Source organism: Alternaria novae-zelandiae (genome assembly GCF_023758075.1).
Source record: "Alternaria novae-zelandiae strain BMP 2774 chromosome Unknown scaffold_17, whole genome shotgun sequence".
In the NCBI taxonomy this organism is placed as follows: Eukaryota; Fungi; Ascomycota; class Dothideomycetes; order Pleosporales; family Pleosporaceae; genus Alternaria; species Alternaria novae-zelandiae.
The window spans coordinates 464,847-491,603 of record NW_026056977.1 but is presented as its reverse complement, the minus strand read 5'-3'; the positions used below and the strand labels follow the sequence as shown (position 1 = coordinate 491,603).

Genomic DNA, 26,757 nt, shown 5'->3' with positions numbered 1-26,757 from the left:
GGTATCAATAGTTGGAGAGGGTATGACTTTTCCGCGATCTTGAAGGACGACATCTAACATATGACTTTAAGAATCCGCTTCGCTGCGTCACCAACAGGTAGCTTACGCTGGCAACGACCCCAGGCACCAGCCGTAAACCGAACTTCGCCCATAGCCGCGGACACCTACGGATCGCAATGTCCACAGATCGGCCAAAGCAATGGAATGCCGAGTGCGCCTCCGGACCCAGACTCACCCTCACTTTCAGAAGACTGTCTCTTCCTCAATGTCCAAAGCCCGGCAAACGCGACGAACCTTCCCGTACTCGTGTGGATTCACGGCGGCGGCTATGGGGCTGGTAACGGACGACAAGACTTTACCGATCTTCTTACAACGACTGGCAACAAATTCGTTGTCGTATCAATCCAATACCGGCTGGGGCCCTTTGGGTTCCTCGCCTCGGACGAAGTGTACCGAAAGGGCGTCGTGAATGCGGGACTGTTGGATCAATTCTTCGCTCTCCAATGGGTTCAGACGTATGTCAGTCAGTTCGGAGGCGACCCATCAGCTGTCACTATATCTGGCGAGAGTGCTGGTGGTGGTTCGGTCATGCTACACGACATGGCTTACGGTGGCTCTCTAGGCGACTCGATGTTCCGCAGCACCATCGCCGCGTCGCCATACTTGCCCAAACAATACGGCTACAAGGATTGGATTCCGACTCAGAACTACTATGCGTTCGCCGACCGCGCCGGCTGCATGATCAACGCATATGGTAATGCGACTTCCACCATCTTCGATTGTTTGCTATCGCAAGACATGGAGACGTTGCAGAATGCTTCCAGCGAAGTTGAAAGCACTGCAACATTCGGCACCTGGGCTTTCCTGCCGGTTACAGACGGAGTGTACGTTCAAGATGAGCCAAGCAGCCAGCTTCTCGAGAAGCGTGTGAACGGACGGAATGCTCTGATCGGAAATAACGCGAACGAGGGCCCTTCGTTCGTACCACAAACAATAACCTCTGAAGACGACTTCACGGCGTGGCTCCGCAACAACCTGCCCGAGTTCACCGACTCGGACATCGCAAAGGTTCTTCGCTACTACCCCATCAGCGACGCCGCGACCACTTCCAACGCAGACAAGTTCGCGACGAACGGCGTGACCGGACCCAGCGCGCTCGACCAAAGCTCAATAGCAACCGGACAGCAACAGCGTGCCAACAACCTCTACGCTGAACTGACTTTCGTATGCCCGTCATACTGGATGGCGGAAGCGTACACCGATGGTGATCGCACATCATACAAGTACCAGTTCAGTGCCCTCCCAGCCACCCACGGCGCTGATGTGGGCGTATACTTCGGACCATTAGGCGGCAGGCCAGACGTAAGCACCGACCTCCAACGCGCCTTCATGAATATCTGGGGCAACTTCATCACTGAGGGCACCCCGTCGATTTCTGCTTCCGTTGCAGCTGGCTCTTCTGGCTCGTCAAACGGATCGGTAGCCACCAACGATGCTACTCAATGGCCAGCTTTTACGATCGCTGAACCATATCAACTTGATCTTAACCAGACGGGTGGTGAGTTAGCTTTGATGGTTAGCTCACCGGTCAACCTGACTTATTTGACTGAACCGGGGCTGATGAATAGCTTTACGCTGGTGAATGCGTATACGTGGGAGGCTGGGCGTGGCATGAGGTGCGACTTCTGGAGGAGTGTTGCCGATATTATTCCTGCATAATGTTGTCAGACTAAGTACGCAGACAACCCTTGTGTAATACAGTCACACCCCCGGTTCGGGTGCAAATACGAGTTTGAGCCAAATTATAAGGTCTAATTTGTTAATTCCCTTGCCCGCTCTACTTAAACCCTAGCAAAGAAGATTGTTAAGCAAATAAGCTCTTGTTTAGGAGGTTTTATTCCTCGCTAAGGTTCTTGTTCTGCTTTTGTACTGGCTGGAAAGATCCATAATTTCTCGTATTTGCATCCGAACCGGGGGGGAGACTGTATGAAGGTACAAGTGAAATCCATAATCATCTTCGATTTCTCCTTCCGTTCTCTACACATCCCCTCAATCTCTGATCATCAACTTGTCAACACATCTCCATATACGCCCTAATCCTTCTCCGCTCAACCACTTGGCGCCTCCGTAACGGTTACAACTACATTACGCCAATTCATTCCCGGAAAACCGACGAGATTAGCCCAATGCTGTCCCGGGATCTCTGTCTCGCCTTTCGACGCAATGGCTGCAAAGGCATCATGTGTCAGATAGACGTGAAAATGGTGGTTTGCATGATCAGGCGCAACAACGTAGCGTGTGTACGTCAATCGAGACACAAACTTGATTGCATAGACGAGCCAAGTGCTATTTCGATCTTCGGGTATGACTCGGCGAGGTGGACATGGGAAGGGCGTATGGAGGAAAACCCGTAGTAAAGGAGACCTCGCATAGAGCCGAAGCAACCCAGCTAGTTCAAGCGACACACCGTATTGCCGGGCCATGATGCGCAAATTGCCGCGCGCCTCAGTACCACCTGGGAAGAAGTCTGCGATGTACGGATCTACCAGATGCATTCCGATTACTACCGTCGACTGTTGCTCGAGTAGTGGTAGGAATTCGCGCCGAAGCTTCCGACATGTTTGGGAAAGGCCGAGTGTGTTGCGTCCGCTTGACGTCCAGCAGAGCGGCAGTCCAGGTAAACAGTGCTGCATATGCGGATTGAGGCTGAGTGTGCCAAAGTTAATGCTGCGGGGTTGTGCAAGGTGCTGGTAGATTTTGTTGCGCACTTCTGCATCAAAGCATTAGTATGCGCGACGCACTAGGGGAGGAGAGGCGACATACCGCCAGGCAGTTGGAGAAGTCGCCATATCGATATAGGGATGTCTGAAGTACCCTGCATCGTTTCGCGGATCAACAGTCCCGGAGTAGATGCAGCGTCAGGAGCGGTGATGTGATAATCGAAGGCAGAACGGGGCGAGATTGTGAACTGGAGCAAGGGAAGGTACAGTGGCCACTACCTACCTAGGTAGGCAACAACACATCACGTGCAAAGAATCCAGTCCGAGTGCAGACCACTTCCTGCAAGGGCCACCGATATCTTTTCAACGGCTACACGAGGAGATAGTCAATGTCTCAATCTTGCCTGTCGACTTTTGAACACATCACCTTGAGACGCTTTACATATCAACTCCTCCAGGCTTTGTTCACATCTTAACGACTGTGACGCCTAGCCTATCTAAGACGACAGATCGGAATATGGAACGGCTCGAATGATACATGCGTGTAGGTTATTCCAGATCAGGAGTCGCTTCCAGGACTACATAAACACCACTCATATTTGTCATCCTCTCATGAGTGCCAGCACATACCTATCCAAAATTCCAAATATGCATCTCCGCCTTGCAAACCCTTCCGATGAAGCAGCCATCGTCAACATCTGCGCTCGCGCCTTCATAGAAGAAGACCTCTTCGGCCGAGTAATCCACCCCCACCGAGCCCAGTACCCAGACGACGTGAAGATCTTCTGGCACGAATGGGTACGCGCCGACTGGAGCAACCCACGAAACACAGTCATCGTCGCCGTCTCAACCACCTCAAATCAGCAAGACAATGTCATCGGCGCAGCAATCTGGCAACGCCAAGGCGACGACGCAGGCGCGCAAGAAATTATCGCAGGATGGACTGACCCTGGTACATTTCCCGTCCTGCCTTCAACGCACAACCGCGCCGCAGACCCCTTAAAGAAGGAGATTCTCGCCCAGGCCGCATCGTTTACTAAACACTACTGGGCTGGACCGTATGCGACCAATTGGTACCTGTCGCTCTGCTGCGTGGATCCCGATGTGAAAGGCCGTGGGGCCGGACGGCTGCTAGTGCGGTGGGGGCTCGACCGTGCCGAGGAAGAGGGTATTAGGGCAAGCGTGATGGCTAGTGAGGGCTCGGATGGGTTTTATTTGAAGTGTGGGTTTGATGAGGTGGTTGGGAATGCAAGCGAGGGGGAAGGTAATCCGTTGCGGAAGGAGGGCGTGAAGGGTGGTAGTATATTGTTTATGTGGGTCAAGGATGGTAAGGCTATCGAGAGGGTAGCTGTGTAGTCGTTGTTATTTTCACAAAAACGCGGACACTTTCTCTACGTTTTCGGGTGATGAGTGCAACGTTCAGAAACAGCTACTTAGGCAAGCGAAGTAGCCCAGGCCGATGTGTATCAAGCCCCTTCTTGACAGGTTCATGCTTCACTTCAAACTGTACATCCTTCCGAATGAAAAGCTCTTGGGTACTGTGCTGACTCTTCCGGTCGGACTCTTGTGTACTCCTGCGGTCCAGCTCCCCGATACTATCATCTGCATCAAGACTGCTTTCCACAATATACGGTTTCCTGTTGACTCTAACCGCGCCTTCGTTGACTCCTCCTCGCAGTCGTGATGGGCGACTTTCGCCACGGTCAAACCGAGACAATTGGATGCTTTCATCATGATCGAAGTGCACAGTACTGTGATGCACACTCGAAACGTGTCCATAACCGCTAGAGTGGGTCGAGTATCCGACACCCGCTTTCTGACCGCTGCCGGTATCGAAGCTCTGGATGAACGACTTCAGACACGGTATGGTTGCCGCTATCAGCGAGAAGCAAAGCTGCGATTGCTGATAGATCAATGCTGTCGTTCGCTCGACACCGGGGTTTTCACCGTGTAACGAGCTACTCCAGGTCTTGTAGAACAATCCGGCAAGAAAGATAAGTGGTAAACGTAGCGCGAAGACTCCCAATATCTGCAGCTTGAACACGATGTTCATTTGAAGTCGCCGACACAAGTATGTCGGGATGAAGGCCAGCATGAAGTCGGTTATTCCGTCACTGATTACGACGACCATGTAGCGGATTTCGAGACCATGACAGATGTCGGATAATTCCCTTGGTAACAGGCTCTCACTTGCACAGCCAGCTGAGACTAGCACGGCAGATACAAGTGTCCACGTTATGATAACCGCGGTGGCCACGTTACACACTGCCCAAGCGTGCTTCATGTCGCGCGTGAAGAGTCGTCGTACCAGCAGTATGAGAGCCGTCTTCGAGAAGCCGAGAGATGTGTAGATGAACACTTGACCACGCGAATAGGTCTGTCAACGCGTTAGAAACAGTTGCCGCGCTGGGTGGGGTCGTATTACAGAGGCCATCCATGAGTATTGGTCTTTGGTAAGGGTTGCAGATGATCGTGCCAGCCCAGTTGATAGGGAGGCAAGAAGTAGTGAGAACTGGACAACACTGGCAACCTATTGTTGTCAACTCATTGCATTAGACAGTCTCATGCTAGTGGCTTTCATACCTGCGCAATCAACATCGCTGCATCGTCCAGCCCCAGCATACGCCATCTGATGAACAGTCGCGTGAGAAATGTAAGGCTCGTATAAGTGAAGGCGAGGAATGTCACAATGTACAGGATCCCACTGCGATCATCAGGCGTGATGCGCGCCCAGCGATAACCATCTCCCAACGTCGCGGACATGCTAGAGTTGCAAGATGCGTGGGTCGGTAAGCCTTGACTGACATATCATGGCGGCTATGACCCTGAAGTTGAGGGTTGCAGCCAGGCCGTCATTTTACTGGAATCCCGTCTGTGCCCCCACGCCCAGGTGGTCAGTAAACTGCGCGTCTCGCATCTGGCCATCTTCATCAGCCCGAGTATTGGACGACATCATTTAGCCAAAGCCTGTGCCGCAAACGAGCCGTCTTGACAAGGCGTCGAGCCGCGGTGGTACGTTGCAGAGGATGCGAAGGAGTTGAGTTGATTGCGAAGGAATGGAGCCGCATCGGCTGGGAGGCCGCTTCCCCCGCGGGGCGGCGCGCTAGCCTCCCCTGGGCTATGGCCGGCCCGTCCCCTGCACGATCAACGTGCATCCAGCCATCACACCACCTGAGTGGTCTCATCTTGCAGCTGGCCTTCGGCTTAAGCCGCTGGGTTATCAAAATTCTCCCGTGTCATTGAGCAAGATGCATTTGCGCTATCCCTCAGATTTCTTACACAGGTAGTGTCACCGGAGCAATCTCCGGATCTTCTCGGTTGTCCTGTTGCTTGCATTTCAACACTCGCACTCATTCTTTCCATTCTTCACTTTGTGTATTCGTTTTCCTATCATGTCAGTCCTAAAGAGTGAGGCTGCTGTGGAGGCCCAGCCTTTCGACGGCGAGTCTCAGCAGGATGTCGTCGTTTCAGAGAAGAAAGGAACCGCTGGCGACCAAAAGGACATGTATCGTATGGGAAAGCAACAGGAGCTGCGACGAAACTTCCGTTTTGTGTCAATATTTGGATACAGTATGGTGTTGATGGCGACATGGGAGACCATCCTGACGTGGGTATGCATGAATATCTGATCTGCACTTTCTGACACCCAGCAGAACTCTCATCATCCCATTGACCAATGGTGGCACCGGTGGCGCCATCGTCATGTTCCTCGTCACAGCGGTGGGCATGGGCTTTGTCATTGTCTCAATGGCTGAGATGGCTTCAATGTGCGTAGCGGCCCGTTGCCAAAATCTCCTCAACACGAACCAATCGCTGACGAAAATGAAGGGCTCCTACTTCCGGTGGACAGTATCACTGGGTGTCTGAGTTTGCGCCAAAGAAACACCAGAAGTTCTTGAGTTACCTCGTGTAAGCTTCCCCGAGTATATCCACAAGGCTTATCACTAACCGGGTACCAGTGGCTGGCTTTGCGTGCTGGGTTGGCAGACTGGGATCGCATCCATCGCCTTCCTTGCTGGTGGTCAGGTCCAAGGACTCATCATCCTCAACAACCCCAACTACGTCCCCGAACGATGGCACGGCACCCTCTTGGTCATCGCGGTAGCAACCTTCTCGATCCTGTTCAACACACTCCTAGCTCGTAAGCTACCTCTGGTCGAAGGCATCGTCCTGGTGCTGCACATCTTTGGATTCTTCGCAATCTTCATCACCATGTGGGTGCTGGGGCCACGCAGCCCATCCAGAGAGGTTTTCGGCGGATTCCAAGACAACGCTGGATGGGGTAGTGTGGGCCTGTCTGTGTTGGTCGGACAGCTCTCACCAATCTTCTCTCTCCTGGGTGCAGATGCTGCAACCCATATGTCGGAAGAACTGAAGGACGCCTCGCACACACTTCCCCGCGCCATGATCTGGACAGCAGTCGTTAACAGCAGCTTGGGGTTCCTCATGCTAGTAACCTTCTGCTTCTGCCTCGGCGACGTCGAAAGCGCCATCATGTCGCCGACCGGGCAGCCCCACATCCAGATCATGTACAACGCTACACAGTCCATTCCAGGGGCTACAGCTCTGGCGTCGATCACGACTATTATGGCCGTGTTTGGATGCGTCAACAATGTGGCAACATGCTCGCGCCAGCTCTTCGCCTTTGCTCGCGACCACGGCGTTCCCTTCAGTGCCTTCCTATCCCGAGTCCGACCAGGCTGGGATATCCCTCTCAACAGCGTTCTTGTGTCTTTCGGTATTGCCATTGGTCTCTCCCTCATCAACATCGGCAGCACCGTGGCATTCAACTCCGTCGCATCGCTGGGCACGTGTGCTCTCCTCTCGTCCTACATCGTCAGTATCTCATGCATGTTCATCAAGAGATGGAACAGAGAGCCCCTCCTCCCCTGCAAGTTCTCGCTCGGTCGCGCCGGTATTTGGGTCAATGGCGTGTCCGTTGTGTATTTATGCGTAGTGTTGGTGTTCGCCTTCTTCCCCACATTCCCGCACCCAACACCTGATCTGATGAACTGGAACATCCTCATCTACGGCGTTGTCGTAGTATTTTCTCTTGTGTACTTCTTTCTCAAGGGGCGCAAGGTGTATGTTGGGCCTGTGGAGTATCTCAACAAAGATCTATGAGTGGTAGCCTCATCCTGGGAAAGTATGGACGAAACGGACTAGATGGCATGGGGGTACATAACCGTTATTCCTGTTTGTCGTTGTACAATGAAGACCCGTAAATTGCTCGTATACCAACCTTCCCAAGACCAATTACCCATCTTCGCCCAGGCTGTTCGGCCCGTGGATCAAGGCCACTATTACAGTGTCGTCGGCGATGCAAGCTTGTCGAGTCAAACATCATCCTCAACAATATGTACTTCCACCAACTCCACCCTTATGTTCGGCTCGCTAGGGGAGATCGCGGGCTGAACCAGCGTCGTGTATATGTATGTGCCCGACACTGATACTGATTCGGTATGGTCGTATCGCAATATCCCCAAGGCCGATTCTCTGCACCCAGTCCTCAACATAGCTATTGAATGCAGAGCTTTGGCTTCGAATTGGACCGTCGAGGTTTTCGTTTGGCTTCCAAGCCATCCACGGTTCTACCGCTGAACGTGTGATCTCTAAACGCAATTGAGGATTGCTGAAAGTCCGAGGAACAACATAGAGAACAGATTTGACAGCTCGCTCGAAAAAAAATCTCCAAGCGTCATTGGATCGTACGTCAATGAGGCTTTTGAGGCAGACTATGTCCTTCTCAAAGAACTTCTCAAGTTCGATCGTCAGCTCGGGCGCAGTCAACAGCAGTCGGATTAAAGGAGCGAGGTCGATATGGACGGGTCTTTTCTTTAATGGACTCAATATCACTGTGCCATGTGCTTTCTCAAGTAAGGGGAAAGATACGGCCACAAATTTTGCCAAGGTGGCGACGTCAGGAACATATGCGGGAATGCATTGGTGGTGCATGGGAAGGAACTCGTTCCGGAGCAGGCGACAAACTTGAGTAAGACCGAGAGCTTGCCGTCGAAGTCGTGACCAGCCTAAAATCCGATTTGGCGTCCTGCTGAACATGCACAACGGGTAAGGCGGAGGTATCAGTCGAACATCTTTCGGGCTTGCATCGATAACGTGATTGTAGATGTGATTGCGGAGCTCTTCAATTATTTAATTTATTAGCATATTCTTCGATTCAGAGTGACAGCAGACGATACATACCTCCGGGCAGCTCCAAGAGGTAGCACCGCATGTGGCACAGCGTGCTTGACTGGGGCGGTATGCTCTTCTACTCCCTGTGGAGTCGGCTGGTACAAGGGAGGAACTCTACTCGTTCGTGAGCCTGAAGATGTGGAGAATCGATAACAGTTATATCCGTGAAGAAGGCTAGCACGGACAGCGCGTCATCAGTCGCGTCCGACTCAAGGTTGGTGCCTATATACGACCGGCAATGAGGCTGGGGACGATCTGTAGAAGTACTCGACGTGATCCTAGTGTCGGCTGCGAAGATCGGGTATCTTTTCCCAAATGCGGAAGGGGAAAAGAAGACGGAGGCGTTTGCGCAGTTGAGCAACGGCTTGAGCCATTTGCTGACTCATCATCCGACTCTCCGCCGATGCCTAATCGGGATAGCGCGCTTACCTTTACCGCGTTGGACATCCCAGGACCACCTCGTATCTTCATTTGGGGATACGCAACTCCGCTCCTTGTAATTCTGAACCGAATATACTGCGACTGTTGCAAATATGGCAGACTTGGTACCCGGAAGCACCGGTGCGACGCCTGCGTCGATAAGCCGCCTGCTTGAGCTGCCCGGAGGTAAGTATTGAATTACAAAGTCCAAGATATATCGTTAATAACGGCCACAGAGTTGCGCAATCGGATCTACGGCTATCTCGTTGATGTCTCCAACACGAAAATTGTACGTAGACGCGTCTCAGTTCCAAAGCACTTTGGTATAGGTACTAATAAGCTTCGCAGTTGACAGTACATGTGGCTCGTTTCTCAAATCCGTCGACTTTCGCTCCTATTACAGCCATACCTTTGCGCTTATATCCGCTAAAGATTCCATCAAAATCTGGAGCAAAGAGAGAGTCTCGCGAAGTCTACTGGCAAAGCTCTCGACCCCTTGCGCTCGGCCTTACGCAGACCTGTCAACTTCTCCGCCGCGAACTTCTTCCGATGTTCCTGTTGAGTATGCCTCTTTGCACCAATATGACGAACATAGAGTTCTCTGATTGTATCTATGGTCTCAGAAACACGCTCTATGGCTACGGCCACAGTGATATAGTTTGTGAGATCGATTCCGGGTCCCACAACTACCTCGGGGCGCTCGACCCGCTTTACTTCGTTCGCAAGTTCCCTGGTCGACTCCTAGACTTCCGTATCAGGGCTCAAACCTCGAGAGCACCCAGACCAAGGGCAAAAATACAACCGCAATGGGTCTGGGACTACTTCATAATTCCGTCAGGCACTCGACTTGTCTTCCGTATGGAACTACCTTACTGCGAGATCATACTTGAGTTCAAGGTGCTGGCCTTCGAATCTTCGCTAGATCCTGGTATCACTAATCCCTTTCCCGGGAGCCATGAGCTGTTGACGTGGGCGAAAGAAGTGGATCTCATCGACGGTTATGGTCATTCCTACTACGTGCTCGGTCAGACTCGCGTGTCTGCTTAGCCGGAGAATTGAAAGTGTTGGATCCACGTTGAAGGGCTCAACGCTGGAGAGGATGGCTTTGGAAGGATAAGTATTGACAAGCTTAGTGGTGAAAGAGAGGACGTCCAATGGTCAAGATCTCTCACCCGAACTTCAATACATATACATACAAAAGGGGCCTTCACAGTCTCTACTATTAGGCACGCACACACTAGAATATTGTACTTGCGACTTCTCTCATTTGTAGGAGCATCTTTTCATCTATGTTTTCGATGTTGCGAAAGTTGTAAGTGGCTCGTTTCACTTACGTTATCGCAGTACTATGGCTGAAGCGTATAGGAATCAGAACACAGCGTCCCAACGTACAGACCAGGGCTGCGGCTATGTTAAGATCTCAAGGGAAGCATGAGGAAGGTACTGTGAAAGTAATATCGTACATTCACCACCTGCATCGTATATCAACAACCATTCAATGATGTTTCCCTATTTAACCCCCGGGTACTTAAGGCTTCACTCCTCTCCCTCGTCGTTCAACCTCATACGACCCACCCCAATTCTCAACCAGAAGCCAAAGTTACAAGATGACTTCACACATTCCGCAACCTCAGTCACGCCTACTCCAGCTTCCCGGAGGTAAGTAGCCTCCAGCAGAACCAATTTCAGAATCGCTAATGACATTCTCTTCAGAAATCCGTAATGAGATCTACGACTACCTGGTCGTCCGCCAGCGATACATACACTTTAAACGACCTACAGCAGATGCAAATACTGCGACGCTCCGTGCGTCGAATGACCAGGCCACCCTCAGGATAGCTTTGGGTCTAGTCCACACCTGCCGGCAGCTCCGCAAAGAATTCCAACCCCTCCACCTAAAAGACGTCCACGCAACGGTGAACATTCCCGACATCAACGAATTCATTGCAGACTTCATACCAATACCAGCGACCTGCACGAATACGCTGTATATAAGAATACCACGGTCCTACTACACGGTTAACCTCATGCCACTTCTCCGCTTCCAAAGCGCAGCTACATCTGTTAAGATTAACCTTCTGGACCCTTATCGGGCCCCTGATGGTTTCGACATTGTGCACGATGACCGCGACGAAGACCCACACTATAGATTCTTTTGCTTTCTCACAGCCGTTCTTGCCGCCCTTGAGAGGACGGCGGCTTGGCGCACGTACTTTCGAGACGCGATTGTTGACATCACGGTGGATCATGCCGAGCATTTCTCTTGGACCATCAAGGTCAAGAAGGATGCAAAAGAAGACTGGATGCCTTGGAACGCGGCAACTTCACGAGAGAGCTCGTCCAGGCAACACCGGGCTGCTGCTTCAATGTGGAGGATGAGGATTGGAATGGGTCACATAATCATGCCAAATGTTGTCGTAGCCTCTGATTAGGTCGGTGGGCGTACTCAAAGCAATCTGTAGTGGGCTGAGGATGGGAGGGATTTCTGAGCCAAAGGCAATGAAGTTCGAGATGCAGGCGGTTTGTTGAGGCTTGTAGTAGCTACAAGACAAACGTCATACTCACGATGGATTAAGTATCAATAACCTTCCACGCTTTTATACTCTGTGACAATAATGTTAAGCCTTGTCTTTACACCAAGCCAAGTGCACCCCGCCGCACCACACAACCCTACATCGCCCCATGAATAATCGCACTTATCGCGCTGTAATCAGTCCCGTACCCATCATCCTCATCATCGATATCAAACCCCCTATTGCCTTTCACCGCCCACATCACTTCCTCAAGCATCTCCTGTTCCTTCATCGCTTGGGTAATTCTCGGCTGCTTCACCATGCCATTCTTGTACACCTTCTCCCAATGCACAGTCGGATGCTGAAACTGCACTTCCAGCTTATTCTTGCGACCTGGCGGCCTAGTGATCGCTCTTAGCACATCGGAGAAGTTCTCTTGTGCAGCGTTGATCGCGCGGCGCAAGTCTAGGTTCTTGAGCTTGGGCGCGCTGGCGGAGATGACGGGGTCGTCGGCTAGGGGCTTTAGATTGTCTAGCTTTAAGCTGCCTGTACGGCCGTTGTGGCCGGTGATGCAGAGCGAAGTGATGTTTGGGCATGCTGTGAGGATGGGTGGGATGCACGTCCCTGTGATGAGAAGAGCCGAATCAAGCCGGAGAGTTTTGAGGTTTGGGCACGCGCGTGCCAGACGAACCACTGCATCGTCGGTGACGGGCATGTTCGTCTTTCCAAGACGCGCGCCCAATCCGAACTTCTCCAATTTAGTACGAAAAGCTTCATCAGCTGTAGCAATCGCGTCAAGATGCGCGCTGTCACGTGAGTCAGCCCCACCCGCAAGGTCCAGGAACGCATTCACCTACTCCTGCACCACAAAGTCTGGTCCAAACTCGATCTCTTTAATGCCAGCTATGAATCCCAGCTCCTCTGGTTTCCATTCGTCAAGTTTGCTGAACACGCGTTGCACTTTCGTCGGCTTCTTGCCAGTTGATGTACGTGCTTGTCGCGCGTTGAGCCCGGACTTTTGTTCCTGGCGCTTTTTGGCTCGCTCGGCTTTCTGCTCGTCGGTGCGGCCCTTCCATTGTCGCTTTGCTGGCGCTGCAGATTCCATGGCGATTTTGGTATTTCGATGGGTATATGAAGCACACTATTGAACTATCGTCTAAGTGGGAGAAAGGCGTTGGCACTCAGATTGGGCACCGAGGGACGCTACCTTATGTGAGACGGAAGCTTAGACCATCGCTCTGCGCAATCGAATGAGCAAGGGGTCTACACCCTTGAACGCTGATCGACACCCATGACAACGTCTTTGTATGGAACAAAATCCCCTCATCTTCGGTTCCGGGCTCTCCGATCGAGTTGATGAGGGGAACCATCGCGACTGCCGGAACAGGTCCGAGGCGATAAGCGTCAACTAGAAACGCGCCTTCCTACGTAGCTCTACCAACGACGACTCCCCTATAACACGACGTAGCCCACACATCAGCATCGCAAGTTCTGATCTCGTACAAAATGAATCATCATTCGTTTCGTGTCACCGCCGAAGCAGCTGCTATATGCTACCTGACTCTCGCGAGCCCTCATCACCAATCTAAAGAAACAAGAACATAGAGCCATACAATTACACATGCCCACCCATCCATCTTATGCTGCATGAAATCCAACGCCAAACACCTCAGTGATTAAAATGTAGTAGGAGATCCGTCAGTGGTATAGAACAATTCGACCAAGCCAAAACGCCAGTGTTGTCCGTGTGGAACCCCCTTCCCAAATGTAGATGTGTGTTTCTGTTGATACTCCAAACTCAAGTGATTCGCCGCTTCAACCCTCCGAAGAGTCCTTTGAGACCACTGGACTCTTCCTTCTTCTTCCTCCTGTCGCGTCGGTCGGTCTCGCCGCGCCTGGGCCTGGGACGGTCTTCACCATGGTCTCGTGCGCGGGGCCGATCCGACTCCACTCGACGACCACCAGATGGTCTCTCCTTCTCAACGACAGAGATGCGGCGTGTCTTGAGGCGTTCTTCCGGTTTGGACATACGCCTGCTTCGACGACGCTCGCGTCTTTCCTCGTCCGAGATGGAGATCTCACCGACAACCGCGGCTGCGTCCTCGATCACTGGCGATTCAATCGTCTCGATCGGTTCTGGCTCTGGTTCGTATTCGAAAGGCTCCGGCGGCGGCGGGGGCAGATCCTCAGGCGGTGGCGGCGGCGGTGGAAGAGAGACCCCTCCATCACGTCCGCCAGACATTTCGTGTTCAGGACGACGCATGAAACGTCGCTCCTCTTTCCACCTGTAGTAATCGGCCTCCTCCTCGGCAGAGGCAAAGCGGCGTTGGCTGTGTGAAAGACGACGACTGCGATGCATACGCTCTGGGCGCTCTCGGCTCTGGTCCGATGACATATCTCGGCTCGAAGGTCGTTCCATCTCCGGTTCTCTTCGCGATGACTTGACAGGTGTAGCCTCTAGCGTGTTGGCGCGGGCACGAGACGATCTCGACGGTTTCGCAGCCGGCGGCGTCGCTTCGGGCTTTGAACGGCCAAAGATGCCACCGAAGAGACTACCACGCTTCACGTTCGGTGGAGTCTCGCGGGTACTCAAACGCCTGCGCGGCGCACTACGAGGAGGGGTGTCGTCGACTACTGGTGGCAGCGGGGGTGGAGGAGAAGCGCCATCATCGTCTTCCTCTGCTGCTCGGCGAGCAGCATCGCGAGAAACATCAATGAGCTCTTCCTTTGGTTGCAGCAAGGCAGCTGCTTTGGCTGCTTCCCGCTCCGCCCTCCTCTGACGTCGTAGTTTCCGAGCTTCTTCTTCTTCGCGCGCCGCCTGCTCAATCTTCTCCTGTTCCAGGCGCTTCGCCTCCTTTTCGGCCTCATGTCGTTGTCTCCTCTTCTCATGTCGAATACGTCGGTCCTCTTCTTCCTGGGCGAGCTTTTGCTCTTCTTTGAGCTTCTTGCGTTCCTCCATGGCCCTCATGAGCTCTTCTTCGGCACGTCTCACGGCTCGGCGTCGTTCCCGATGCTCCAGCTTTCTCGCCTCCTCTTCTGCCTTTAGCCGAGCAGCGTCTGCGGCAGCAAGTCGCTCCTTCTCAGCTCTCTCGGCCCGCCGGGCTTCGCGTCGCTTCTGTCTGTCGGCTTCTTCGTCAACCTCTTCGACGGGGCGACGCTTGCTGTATCTCTCCTCACCCCTGGGTTCTCGGTAGTGCGAGCGGTACGGGTCCGGGTACGCCTTCTGTATGTCGCTACCACTACTGGCTATCTCAACCTCGCGCAATTTGGCCCTTCTGCGCTCGGCCGCTTCGCGCTCTGTCATGCTGTCGCGACGCCTTGTTCTTGGCGCATCAGGAACGGCAGAGGCTGGCATTATTGGTCGCTCCATAACACTAGCGCCACTTTCGCGTCTGCGGCTTGGCCGGTGCTGGCTTTCACGACGGGTGTGCGAATGTCGGCGACGGGTCTTCTCACGACTGGGTGTATCGGCTGACGGTTCGTCCTCAACTGCAAAGTCGCGCTCCCTGTCTGCACGGTCATCAACGGTATGACCGACTAATGCAGCAGCGGCGGCACCAGTAATCCCAGCAGCAGCAACAGCAGCGACAGAGGGTAGAGGCGAAGGTGCGCTTGGAACTTCGTCAACGTCGAGGGACCGGTCTGCCGGCGCATCGTCATCAGCCAACTCGGGTTCGGGACTCTCTTCATTGGCCACCTCGGCTACGACCTCCTCTACCTCCACTTCGGGGGCTGGTACCGACTCTTCCACATCCTGGTCTTCCGGGATTTCATCAGCGGGTGCATCCGCCGCTACTGGAGCGGGTTCCTCGGGTTCCTGCGTTGGTTCTGGGATCGCCTCAGCTGGTGCTTCCGGTTCCTCGAGAACGGGTTCAGTCGGCGGCTCGGGCTCTTCGACAGCAGGTGGTGATTCGGGTTCTGGCTGTTCTTCCTCAGGGACTTCGGGTGGTGCTTGTGCATGTGCTTCCTCGAGCTCGACATCAGGCGAGGATACCGGCTCTTCTCCATTCGTTGCTTCCTCCGGGGCTTCGTCTGGGACAGCTTCTTCGACATCACCGCCCTCTACCACTGGTTCGGTGGCTTCAGCAGGCGCTGCTTCTACCTCCGCAGCAGCCTCTTCAGGCGGTGCGTCCTCTTCGGGGGCTGGCTCTGACGCAGGTGGAGCATCTTCAACACCGTCGTCGTTCGCTTCGCTGGCTTCAACCACTGATGGCTCATCCGCTTCCCCTGTGGCCCCAGATCCATCGTTTGATTGGCCATCCTCACTAAGTGGCTCTGGTGACTCTTCAGCAGGTGGTGCAGGCTCAGCCTCTTCCGCCTCTTCAATGAGTGAAGGGTCAGCATCAGCCGCAGCAGATCCGTCTTCCTGAGCCGCATCGGGACCCTCGTCGGCAGCTTCATCTGGCGTCGCCGCTGGTTCTTCTGGATCGGCGGCCACCTCAGCAGGCGGCTCATCTGGTTCATCTGCAGCTGCATCCGCATCTTGCTCAACAGCTTCCGCTGCAACTGACTCAGGCGTCTCTGGTTCAGCAGGCTCTTCCGTCTCTTGCTCAGCCACAGATGCATCTCCCACTTCAGATGTCGGGTTCTCGACCCCGTCGGTTGATGGGTCTTCGGTGAGCGGTGCGGCGGTGTCTAGCTCCTCCTCATCCACTGTGGTCGGCGCAGCGTCGTCATCGGCCTCAGCAGGGTCCTCCGGCGGTGCAACGGACTGTTCAGCCTCACTCTCGCTGCCAGATTCGCTGACCTGAGAAGCATCGTCACCCTCGTCTTCCTGAGCTTCTTCTTCTGGTTGGGGTGCATCCGCCGGCTCCGAAACCTCGGTAGCTGCTGCGGGCTCCTCTTCAGGCTCAGCGGAATCTTGTGACGAAACTAGTGAATCTTCGTTCACAGACTCCTCTTGAGTGATGGCACTGACATCGTTCTCGTCATCTTCATGCTCCTCCTCAACCGCTTCAAGCGCAGGATCAGACGGATCTTCGACCTCTGACGCCGGAGACTCTACAGCCGGGACGATCTCAGACGTTGCGACATTGACTTCGAGTGATAGACCTGGATGCGCCTCTGTGATCGCGGCCGATTCGGCAGGCGACTCCGGACTCTCGGAAGCTTCTGGCTCGTCGGGCTCGGCAGCATCGTCCACTACCATGGAGCTCTCTGGCTCTTCTTGAGAATTTGAAGAGAGCCCGGAAGCAGCATCGTCATCGGAACCGGCATCGTCGTCAAGGATTGACTGATCTTCCTCCGGCTCTTCAGGCTCAGCAGCAGTGACATCAGCGACATCACTCGGCGGTGCCTCTTCGGCATTCGTTGTTTCATCTTCAGCGGTTGCTGAGTCAGGCGCGTCGTCGGCCTGGGGAACTTCAGAGGCAGCAGGTGCGGCAGACACCTCAGATCCAGACCAGTCATCATCCTCGGACTCCGACCCAGATTCGCTCCCCGCATCGGATCCCTGCTCTTCTACTGGTTCATCATCTGGCTCCGGTCCTGTATTGGCTCCGCTGGAAACCTCCGAATGCTGTAGCTCCTCATCGGGCCCAACGTCCTCATGGACCTGCAATGAATCAGTCAACTCTTCTGAACGGCGAACGGCATAAGGCAGATGTCGGTTTGGAATCAATCACAGCTTATACATACCACTTCCGGCACCTTTTTGGCCGGCATGTCTGGTGCAGAGTCGGGCTCGGCTTCAGCTAGCGCAACGTTGGCAGCTACAACATCATGGTCGGTTTGTTCGAAAATATCTTGGAGAACAGCTGGTTCGCCCGCGGCGTGTTCGGTCTGCTTTTCTTCGACCGTGGGGTTTTCAATTGGCGTCTCAACGTCAGCCTCTCTCGAGACAGGGTCTGGGCTGACTTCGCTTGTCGCGTCAGCTGGGATGCTTGCGCATGTTTCGTCGGTATTGTCGTCGAGTTTGGGTAAAGGTGCTTCAGTCTCAGCTGCACTGGTCAGCGGGTGCGGTGCATGGCCACTTCTGGGTGGAGGAAATTATCGCTGCTGTACAAGTAGAAGTGCAATCACGAAAAAAAAGAAGGTGAGATTCAGAGGTGACGGGGATGTCGGGAGCCAAAAGACAAGCGGCAGAGCTAGCGCGGAGCAAAACCACGCATCTTGGAACGTCGACAAATTGCGATGCATCTATCGCAGCCCGAGACTCATGGCGACACACATGCTTCCACGTGACGATAAGCTAGTCGCAGCGGTGGCAGAATGTCCGCAGAATGTGCTGGCAGGTGGGCCAAAGGAAAATATGGGGCGTCCAATGGGGCAAGCCAACCGCTGCTCGCTAGCCCGATTCGCCGCCGGCATGGCGCGCTACCATCGAATCGTGCGTAATTGAGCCAGCGAAAAGAAGTGCAGACGGACATAAAGATGTGAAACACAAAAAACATAGGAGATACGTACCTGTGCATGAATCTGGATTCTCCACGTCATCGGGTGTAGCCGAGACTATGACTTGCTCGCTGTCCTTGGCAGTCTCGCTACTCACCGCTGGCTCCGACTCGTCGGCTGGCGATTCGTGTGCACTCGCATCGTCTTGTGCGTCTGTGCTCGCATCGGTGATGGCATTCTCCTCTGGAACTGCTGGCTGGCTCACCTCCGGGGCGGGTTCTTGAGCTGCAGGTGCATCGCCAGCTGCAAGCTGTGCCTCTTCAGTGCTTTCATCAATACGTGTCTCAGGCGTCTGATCCTCCGCGGAAGCATCAGCTGAGTCGCCAGTCTCTTGTGGCTCGGATGGTTGTGGCGATGTTTCAGAGGTTGAGGCTTCGTTCTGTTCGACGACCTCTGGTAAGGCCGCGGACGTATCGTCCTTGGTAGGCTCATCCTCGTTGACATCGGCTGAGACGACAGCAACTTCCTCGACGTCATCGGCAACCGGAGCAGAGGTTGCAGTGTCAGACGGCTGATTGACCTGTACAGTCTCGGGCTTATCCTGGTCTGGTGACTTCTCATCCTCATGTACAGGCTCTGATGAGTCGTGTGCGACGCTCTCTTGATCGAAGTCTTGATGCTCGGATGGATTGGTCTCGCTCTCACCAGGTTGTGATGAGGCATCGTCGTCCTTCTCCCAGTCCGAGATGCCCATGTCGGAAACATCGTCGTCGTCTTGCTCCCAATCGGAGATGTCCTGCATGGTGTCGGCGGTTGGCAGTTCTTCGTCGCTCGCCTCAGCCTCCATTGTAGCAACTTCGATGGGTGCCATATCAGCAGTGTCTTGTGCCGATGTAGTAGGCTCCTCTGGTGTTACATCAGGCGTGGCTTCCGTCGTTTGCGTGTCTGTCTCTTCTGGTGTCGACGCAGCTTCTGGCTCCTCGGTGGAGGGATTGGTCTCGTCTTGTGCAGCTGTCGGCTCACTGTCGCCTTCGCCGGAGGCTGGTTCGATAGCTTCGTCTGCGGGAGCAGGTTCGGGTGCGTTCGTTGCTTCTGAGGCTTCCGCTGTGGAGTCAGGTTGGGGCTCACCTGTGATCTTGTCAGCATTGATTACAAATAAATTTGCTTGAACGCGGCTCGCTGTGCGACAGTAAGACATATGTGAACTTACCGGTGGTATCTGCGCTAGCCTCGTTTGGCTCAGCTACATCCATGACCGGCTCAGTACTTGCAGGCGCTTCGGCATCTGCAACTTCGGGCTTGTCTTCGCTCTCAGTTGACGGTGAGTCGCTAGATGGAACTGGCGCAGACTCCGGAACTTCCGCAGCATCAGAAGATTCCGGAGCAGGATCTTGATCAGGTGAGGATTCAGGTGTATTCGCCTTTGCTTCAGCTGCAAGTATTGAAGCCACAACAGCGACGTCTGCAGGTGCTGCTGAGGTCCATGCTCGAGCTTCCTCGACTTCAGGACTAGACGTTTCGATGTCTTGCTCATCATCCAGGGATGGCTCTTCTTGAGCAACGCTTGCTTCTGACTCTGGTTCAGCGGCATCCTCAGCAACTTCAGTAGGAACAGGCTCGTCAGCTGGGGCTTCCTCGGCCACGGGTGTTTGTTCGTCAACTGGCGGTTCTACCGGCGAAGCTGGCTCCTCGACAGTAGACGTTTCCTCGACAATAGGCGATTCCTCGGTAGTGGGCGTTTCGTCAACAACGGGTGTAGCCTCAACCTGAGTGGGCTCCTCGGCAACAGGTGTATCCTCTGTCTCTGGTGCTTCTTCGACAGGAGAAGAATCCCCGACAGTCGATGGATCTTCACCACCAGGCGTATCTTCGGCGGCTGGGACGTCTTCAGATGGCGCTGTCTCCTCGGTGGCGGGTACCTCGGGCGTGGCGTCAACTTTGGGAGCTTCTTGGGTGGCGCTAGCTGTCTCTTTGGTGGAAGGTGCTTCCTCAGGCGTAGCTGTCTCTTCAGCAGCGGGTGCGGGCTCGGCATCAACTGCGTCTTCCACGGCTGGAGCATCATCAGTAGCGGGTGTCTCTTCAGCAGCGGGTGTCTCCTCGGCAGCGGGTGTCTCCTCGGCAGCAGGGGTTTCTACAGTAGCGGGTGTCTCTGCATCCACAACGGCGGGCTGTTCCTCAACAGGAGGTGCCTCCTCGACAGCAGGCGCTTCTTCGACAGCAGGTTCCTCTTCAGCAGGAGCTGCCTCTTCGACCGGAGTCTCTTCGACGGCAGGTGTCTCTTCGACGGCAGGTGTCTCTTCGACGGCAGGTGTCTCTTCGACGGCAGGTGTCTCTTCAGCAGCAGGGACTGGCTCTTCAGCGGCGGGAATTGGCTCTTCAGCGGCGGGAACTGACTCTTCAACGGCGGGAGCTGGCTCTTCGGCAGCGGGAACTGATTCTTCAGCAGGAGGAACTGGTTCTTCAGCAGCAGGAGAATCCTCCACAGCCGCCGGTGGCTCTTTTGAGCTACCAGCTTCCTCAACTGCAGGTTCCTCTTCAGCCGCTGGCGGGGCTGCTTGCTCTTCCAAAGCAGGAGGCTCTGCAACGGGTCCTGCTGTTTCTTCGGCGGAGGCGTCTGCCTCGGCTGGCTTTGTCTCCTCTGAAGGTGCTGCGTCGGGCTCAACCGCATCCGCACTCTCTACCGTAGCTTGTTCCTGCTCAGGTTCCGCTTCGCTGGGTGCCTGTGGTTCATCGGCTGGAGTTTCCGCGGGCGCTTCTGGGGCAGGAGCTTCTGAAGCTGTTTCTGCGGTCGGCTCGACTGGAGGGGGAGGAGTGTCTTCTGTGACTGGATCGGCTGGAGTAGTCTCCTCTGCTGTGGTATCAGCAGCTGGAGCTTCTTCGACAGGAGCAGGATTGTCGGATTGTGGTGGCTCAGCAGATTCCGCAGACGCATCTGCCGGCGATAGCTCGGCTTCAGCTGTTGGCTCGGGAGTGGCGAGAGCTGGCTCCTCCGTCGGAGGACTGTCCGCGACTGCCTCGTCTTGTTCCTCCACTACATCCTCGCTGACAGCGGCCTCGTCTACCGCAGGTGGATTATCGGTCGGTGGCGGCGGAGGCGGTACTGTCTCGCTTACGATCGACCCTGAAGCGTCTTCGGTAGGTTCTTCGATAATGACGCTTTCAGAGATGTCTGAAGAGGGGGCATCTCCATCGGTGATTACTGTCGACCTGTCGTCACCGCTGCCATCGTTGCTAGATTTCTTCCCTCTTGACTTGCTAGTCATTACCTTCTCGCTGGCCAATGCCGAGAGCAATGAACCCCTTCGCTCCTTCTTGATGATACCGATTGGGACGAAGACCTTCTTCTTCTCTTCTTTCGGTGGCGAAGGAGGTGGTACGGATGTCGATGGCTTTCTGGGGCGGATGAACGCGGTGGGCTTGCCTTTACCATACCCCAGCTGTTTCTTCTTTTTGCCTATGCTTGCGGCGTCTGGGTCTTTGGTGTCAGAGGCAAAATGAACAAACTTCTCGGTTGGGGATTTCGGAGGCTCTTGAGCGGCCTGCTCGGACTCACCACTTCTCTCACTCTCTACGACTACTGGCTCCGGTGTTGCATCCGCCGGTGGCGCTGGTGGGGCAGGGGGTGTCGGGGGTGCAGGCTCACTGGGAGGTACTGGCAGAACTTCTGGTGCTGGCGGTGCTGGAGGCGCTGCTGCTTCGGGTTCAGCAGGTGGTTCATCTACCGGTGCTGGGGGTGGTGGTGGTGGCGGCAGTGCGTCAACATTCGTGACATCGCTTGGTCCTGGAGGCTCGTCTTTGACATCCTCCGTCACAACTTCAGCTGCGACAACGTCGTCCCCACTACTTGATGGTGCCTCTGCTGGATGGGGTGATGAATCGTCTGGTGTCGGTTCTGTTGGGGTTGTTGCCGCAGGTGCTTCTACTTCTGCTGATGGCTCTTCTGCTGGAGGTGCTTCTGATGTAGCCGGCGGTGCGGCCTCTTCAGATGTGATCTCTGCTGCTGGCGTTTCCTCCGGAGCAGCTGGAGCAGCCGGAACATTCTCTGGATCTACAATGGTCAATTGGACATGTTACGCATGATACATTCCAAGCATACCTGCTTGTTCGGCGTTGCTGCTCTTCTCATCAACTACTTGCGTATATGAGAATACTGGAGTAGGTGGGACTACTCGACGATAGACGGGTTGTTGGGGTTTCGGTGTAGTCGCCGTAGCATAGAAGTTCTTCCCGGTGTTGGTGCCGCCGCTCGCATACGGGTTCGCCCATTGCGATATCGAAACATTTTCGAATTGGCGCATAGTGTATCAAACAAAGTCAGGCGCGGTGTTTCGAGGTCCAGAAATTCGATAAGTTGTGCTACGTGCTATAGAGGCTTTCTTTGTTCCATTGCTGGTGATAACAAACGGTAGGTATGCAGAGGCGACATTAGACGTGGGGTGCGAGCATTGATTGCGGAGAGACGAATGAGAAACGGGTCAGTCTAGACGCAAAGCACAGAGGGTGGAGGTGTGCAACGTGCGTGGCTTCAATCGGCCAAAGCTGGGACGAGCGCTCAGATCAGACGAAAGAGAGGTGCAGGACAACTGTCACAAGACATGATGCGCGAAATCGTATGGAGATGCCTCGCATTGTGGGCGCAATGGTTCGGTAAGCCTCAGACTGGCATACCCGCATGCTGCCGCAGGCTCACGCTGAGAAGACGATTCTCGGCTGTAAGCATCATTGGTCCACGTAGGGAAACCCAGTTCGCTCAGGTTGATAGAGTTGGGAGCCCAGAAGGTGGGGTTTTCCACTGCGAGGGCTTTTCGATTATTGGTCCGATGATGACTTAGCTTGCAGTTGTGTCGCCAGCGCGGATCGTGGTGCAGCGTTGGTCAACGGCGAAATTTTGCGGCACCGGAAGGCTTGAGAGCGTATAGTGCGGCAAAGCGTCAATTAGCAAGGAGGCCCCTTCTCGCAACCTTCTCGATACCCAAAGAGGGCCGCGATGCAGGGGCACGCATAGGGTCGTCATGGCTAAGAGGAAAAAGTGAGGTGTTGATGGGTTGAGTGACGTGGCGTGGCACCGCGGGTCCGGAAAGCAGCCACTAAGCGACTGATTCATGAGGGCCGACCCGGGTTTGGTCGTACCTGCCACTACCTGCGGCGACGTGGGACATTCACAAAGAAGCATCCTGCTGACCCCACCACCAAAACCCTTGGTACAACGAAGCCGTCGCATAGCATAGCGGTATGGAGGGGCCTCCGGTGTCATCGTTTTTAGTCGCAGCTCCAGATCGCGATGCTGCCACTAACCTTCCTCGCTGTCCAATCTACGACGGAGGTCATTGGTGACGTGCATCCAGTCGACGATAGGTGGGATTGATTATGCAGCGGTTATCGAGGCTTTTCGAAAAGGTGCGAAGGGTAGGGAAGATTACCCAGAATGGCGGGCGAATCTATTGTCAGTACGTGTTCGCAGCTCAATGCTCAATGCCCCAATCAACGTAGATGAGTTGATTACCGCGCTGCAAGCGAGCATGTCGTCAGATGCGCTCATGTAAGCAGTTCTGGATTCATCTAGCCTGAGGATGAGTATGGGTCACGTGAGTAGGATCATCTATGAATGGACGAATCTGAACCTCTCTCTCGGATTTACTTGGCAGGCAGTCTCATTCGACGGATGCTCGAAGCGTCCTATCAACTCATATAAGGAAAGCGCTGAACAGGTCTAAAGACTACTTTGTACACTGGGATAGAAGAACGAGATTAGAGGACTTGGAGCCGATGTAGGGTATTCATTTCTCTTGATTGAGCTGTTACCAATAAGTCGCCTATGATGAATTCCATAATATCGTTTCGAGGCCGAAACAAGTCTAGCTGCGAGCGCCATCAATTGATGAGGTGTTCTCTGATCTATTGCCCTCATCACGTGCCCACTTCAATTGAGCACACCTGGGCAGCTACCCCCTAACGATCAAGAAATCTCTCACCATTTTCCCAATCGACATACACCCACCACGCCCACGAACTCCTTCTTCATCTATCCCCATAGCCGCCATCCATTCCCGATTCACCTCTCGATCCCTCTTACATTTTTCGCACTCACGCCTCTTCCCCTTGTGCTTCTTATGAGATTTATGCGATATCGTCGTAACATGCACATCCGTCTTCGACCAAACCCTCTGCTCCAGCGTGTGCCAAGTCGTCAGATTCATTGTAGGCGGCGAAGTGGGTGATGCGGATGTAAGCGTAATAGTGGGTGTACTTTCGAAATAGTCGCTGTTGCTCAGCACTATCGTAGGAGGGTTTTGCCTTTCATCGGACGGCTTTGCTTCCTCTAGTGGTGTGTAGAGTCTTTTTGGGTTGAGCACGTTCATCCAGGCGAGGGTTTCGCGCCATTCTTGTGTGAGTTCGGAGCCGCAGCTCTTCCATGTGTTTTTCAGTGTTGAGGCGCTGATTGTGGGCATGGACCATTGTTGTTTTGCCGTGATTGGGGTGGTCAAGTGGGTTGTAGCCGGCGATGGTGGAGACGATGGACAGCAGACCAGACAGTTCGCTTGGTCTTGCGCGTCGGCATAGGCGCAGGCCCAACATGGGGCGGTGATGGTAGACATTGCTTTGGCTTTGATGCGGTGTCTTTCGAAAGGGAAATTCTTTTAAAGGAGGACTGTTGGATTTTGTTGATTGCAGGCGAGTGAAATATGACTAGAAAGACTGGATATCCAAGAGAAAGTGAAGGAGACTGCCATAACTAAAATTTTCTGTCCTGGAAAAGAAATGGCTTTCCAGGTGTTGTGAGTCGTTGAAGTTGGTTAGCAAACCATGGTTCTAACACGATGTGTGACCAAGCACAACGTGGGCTCAAGGCAACCATTTGGCCGCAGCTAGCAAACTACATCTAAGTCTATGAACACGGAGAACATTCACCCAAGAGTGTTCTGATAGAACAATGTGCGTGAAATCATGTAAGAAACATTAGATATACTTATATGTGGACCTTGAATCCGCTATGTCGCCGCGAAAGTGGGTATCGTTCATCAGTCATAATCGTAAAAGAAGCATTCGTCTCGAGTTCAAAGTAGCACCCAGTCCACAGCCACTGTCCACTTCTCCCCGCCAACGTCCACGTCCCACATAGGTGCGCGGATACCGATCACACTCCCAGTCTTTACCAGCACACCTCCCGAGCTTCTAGCACCACCTTGGCCGGCTAGCAAGACTCTCATCGGGGTATCTCCTCCATCCACACTCTCCGTTCTCGAAGCGTTATACATACCAGCCTCAGTATCGCCGCATGCAAAGACGACGCCACCTGCATAGCACTCTACTTCTTCTGCGCTACGGCTTCGACTCTCGCCTCTCGAGAGACTGGAGACCCGTATCCGCAGCTTCACGCCGTCTTCCCTGTCACGACCAGTGGCTGCACCACTCCTGTCCTGTGCCGCGAACCCTGTATTTGCCGTCTCGATCATCCAGGTTGTGGCGGTCGAGGCAAGGCCGTTAGGTATGTATTTGCCGTTCTTTCGCGAAGGAGAGAAGATCTCAGGCAGCGGTCGAGAAGGCTTCGGGGGCGAGGTCGGGAGCGCGGGGAGTATGAAATGGGGACGTTGCGGTGCACTCGCTGGTGTGGAAGTCACCGCTGCGATACTGGGGAAGGGCGCAGGTGTTCGTGGCGGCGGGACCTTGAAGCGGTGCGTAGTCGCATTGGATACGGGGGCTGGTGTGGAGGGCTCGGATGGTCGTTGGAGCGATGGCGAGCTTGCAGGGGACATGCGACGACGCTTGTTCGTTTGGACTGATTCGAAGAGCATGTCGTCTTCTTGGTCTTCTCCTTGTCTGTCCCAGCGGCCAAGCTGCGTGTCCCCGCCTTCGATGGATTGCATAACATCTTCGCCGTGTAATTCATCCTGCGCCTCTGATTGGCTTGATTGCGATGGTTCCTCTATGCTTTCCACTCTTTCGAACTTCCTCCGTAGCTTCGGGAGTGGTGTAGCATGCGCAAATGCATCTTCCTGCGGCTCATCGCGTCTCTCCTTGGTGGCTTCTTGCGTCTGACGAAGCGGCGCAAAGACAAAGCGCTTCGCAGGCGTCAATTTCTTGAACTGCAACTCGGGCTTTGGCTGGGCCTTCTTCGTGGAAGCCGGCGTCTGTATCGCGAGGACATTGCGTAGGCCAGATTGTGGTTTCTTCGTCTTCTGTGTGGAAGGCGGATTTGGCGCTAGGAAGCGGTGCGGGGAGGGCGTATGGGTCGGCATCGTATGAGCAACATCGGCGCGTGCGATGTGTTCGATATGGCGGGTAGGTGGTGTTCGGCGCAATTCGCTGTGGGTGGAGGCATGGTCATGGTGGCGAGGCGGTCGGCGTCGAGGCCATCGCAAGCGCGATGCAGTCGCGAAAACGCGGGGGCGCGTGGTCAGCAGGCTGCGCGTTTGGCAGGCGCGTCACGTGTCTACAACTTCACCTGGACACCCTTTCCATCACAGTAGACTCCTTCCTCGTAGCAAGTCGCTATGCTTGTTTGACGGGTGGTACATCGCGCCGCCCAAAAGTTAGACGCATCATTTTCAGCCATCGGACCAACACTATCCTCTCAA

At 54.2% G+C, this 26,757-nt stretch overlaps 7 protein-coding genes across 7 annotated transcripts; 4 read left to right on the top strand and 3 right to left on the bottom strand.

The window, feature by feature from the left end:
* Positions 1-60: 60 nt before the first annotated feature.
* Positions 61-1,719, top strand: J4E88_007987 (uncharacterized protein; the record flags this gene model as incomplete). Its single annotated transcript, XM_049401601.1, has 1 exon — positions 61-1,719. The coding sequence occupies one exon, from the start codon at positions 61-63 to the stop codon at positions 1,717-1,719; it is 1,659 nt and encodes a 552-aa protein (XP_049252674.1).
* Positions 1,720-3,332: 1,613 nt separating this feature from the next.
* On the top strand, positions 3,333-4,076 carry J4E88_007986 (uncharacterized protein; the record flags this gene model as incomplete). The annotated part of the gene is made up of 1 exon (XM_049401600.1): positions 3,333-4,076. The coding sequence occupies one exon, from the start codon at positions 3,333-3,335 to the stop codon at positions 4,074-4,076; it is 744 nt and encodes a 247-aa protein (XP_049252673.1).
* A 2,036-nt stretch (positions 4,077-6,112) lies between these two features.
* Positions 6,113-7,844, top strand: J4E88_007985 (uncharacterized protein; the record flags this gene model as incomplete). Its single annotated transcript, XM_049401599.1, has 4 exons — positions 6,113-6,327; positions 6,374-6,487; positions 6,549-6,629; positions 6,680-7,844. The coding sequence occupies 4 exons, from the start codon at positions 6,113-6,115 to the stop codon at positions 7,842-7,844; spliced, it is 1,575 nt and encodes a 524-aa protein (XP_049252672.1).
* Positions 7,845-10,942: 3,098 nt separating this feature from the next.
* J4E88_007984 (uncharacterized protein) lies at positions 10,943-11,767 on the top strand (the record flags this gene model as incomplete). The annotated part of the gene is made up of 2 exons (XM_049401598.1): positions 10,943-10,994; positions 11,049-11,767. The coding sequence occupies 2 exons, from the start codon at positions 10,943-10,945 to the stop codon at positions 11,765-11,767; spliced, it is 771 nt and encodes a 256-aa protein (XP_049252671.1).
* A 238-nt stretch (positions 11,768-12,005) lies between these two features.
* Positions 12,006-12,953, bottom strand: J4E88_007983 (uncharacterized protein; the record flags this gene model as incomplete). Its single annotated transcript, XM_049401597.1, has 2 exons — positions 12,006-12,654; positions 12,706-12,953. The coding sequence occupies 2 exons, from the start codon at positions 12,951-12,953 to the stop codon at positions 12,006-12,008; spliced, it is 897 nt and encodes a 298-aa protein (XP_049252670.1).
* Positions 12,954-13,646: 693 nt separating this feature from the next.
* On the bottom strand, positions 13,647-22,479 carry J4E88_007982 (uncharacterized protein; the record flags this gene model as incomplete). The annotated part of the gene is made up of 5 exons (XM_049401596.1): positions 13,647-17,402; positions 17,486-17,787; positions 18,254-19,309; positions 19,392-22,229; positions 22,278-22,479. The coding sequence occupies 5 exons, from the start codon at positions 22,477-22,479 to the stop codon at positions 13,647-13,649; spliced, it is 8,154 nt and encodes a 2,717-aa protein (XP_049252669.1).
* A 2,757-nt stretch (positions 22,480-25,236) lies between these two features.
* On the bottom strand, positions 25,237-26,418 carry J4E88_007981 (uncharacterized protein; the record flags this gene model as incomplete). The annotated part of the gene is made up of 1 exon (XM_049401595.1): positions 25,237-26,418. One exon carries the CDS (start codon positions 26,416-26,418, stop codon positions 25,237-25,239), a length of 1,182 nt encoding a protein of 393 aa, XP_049252668.1.
* Between the last annotated feature and the right edge of the window lie 339 nt (positions 26,419-26,757).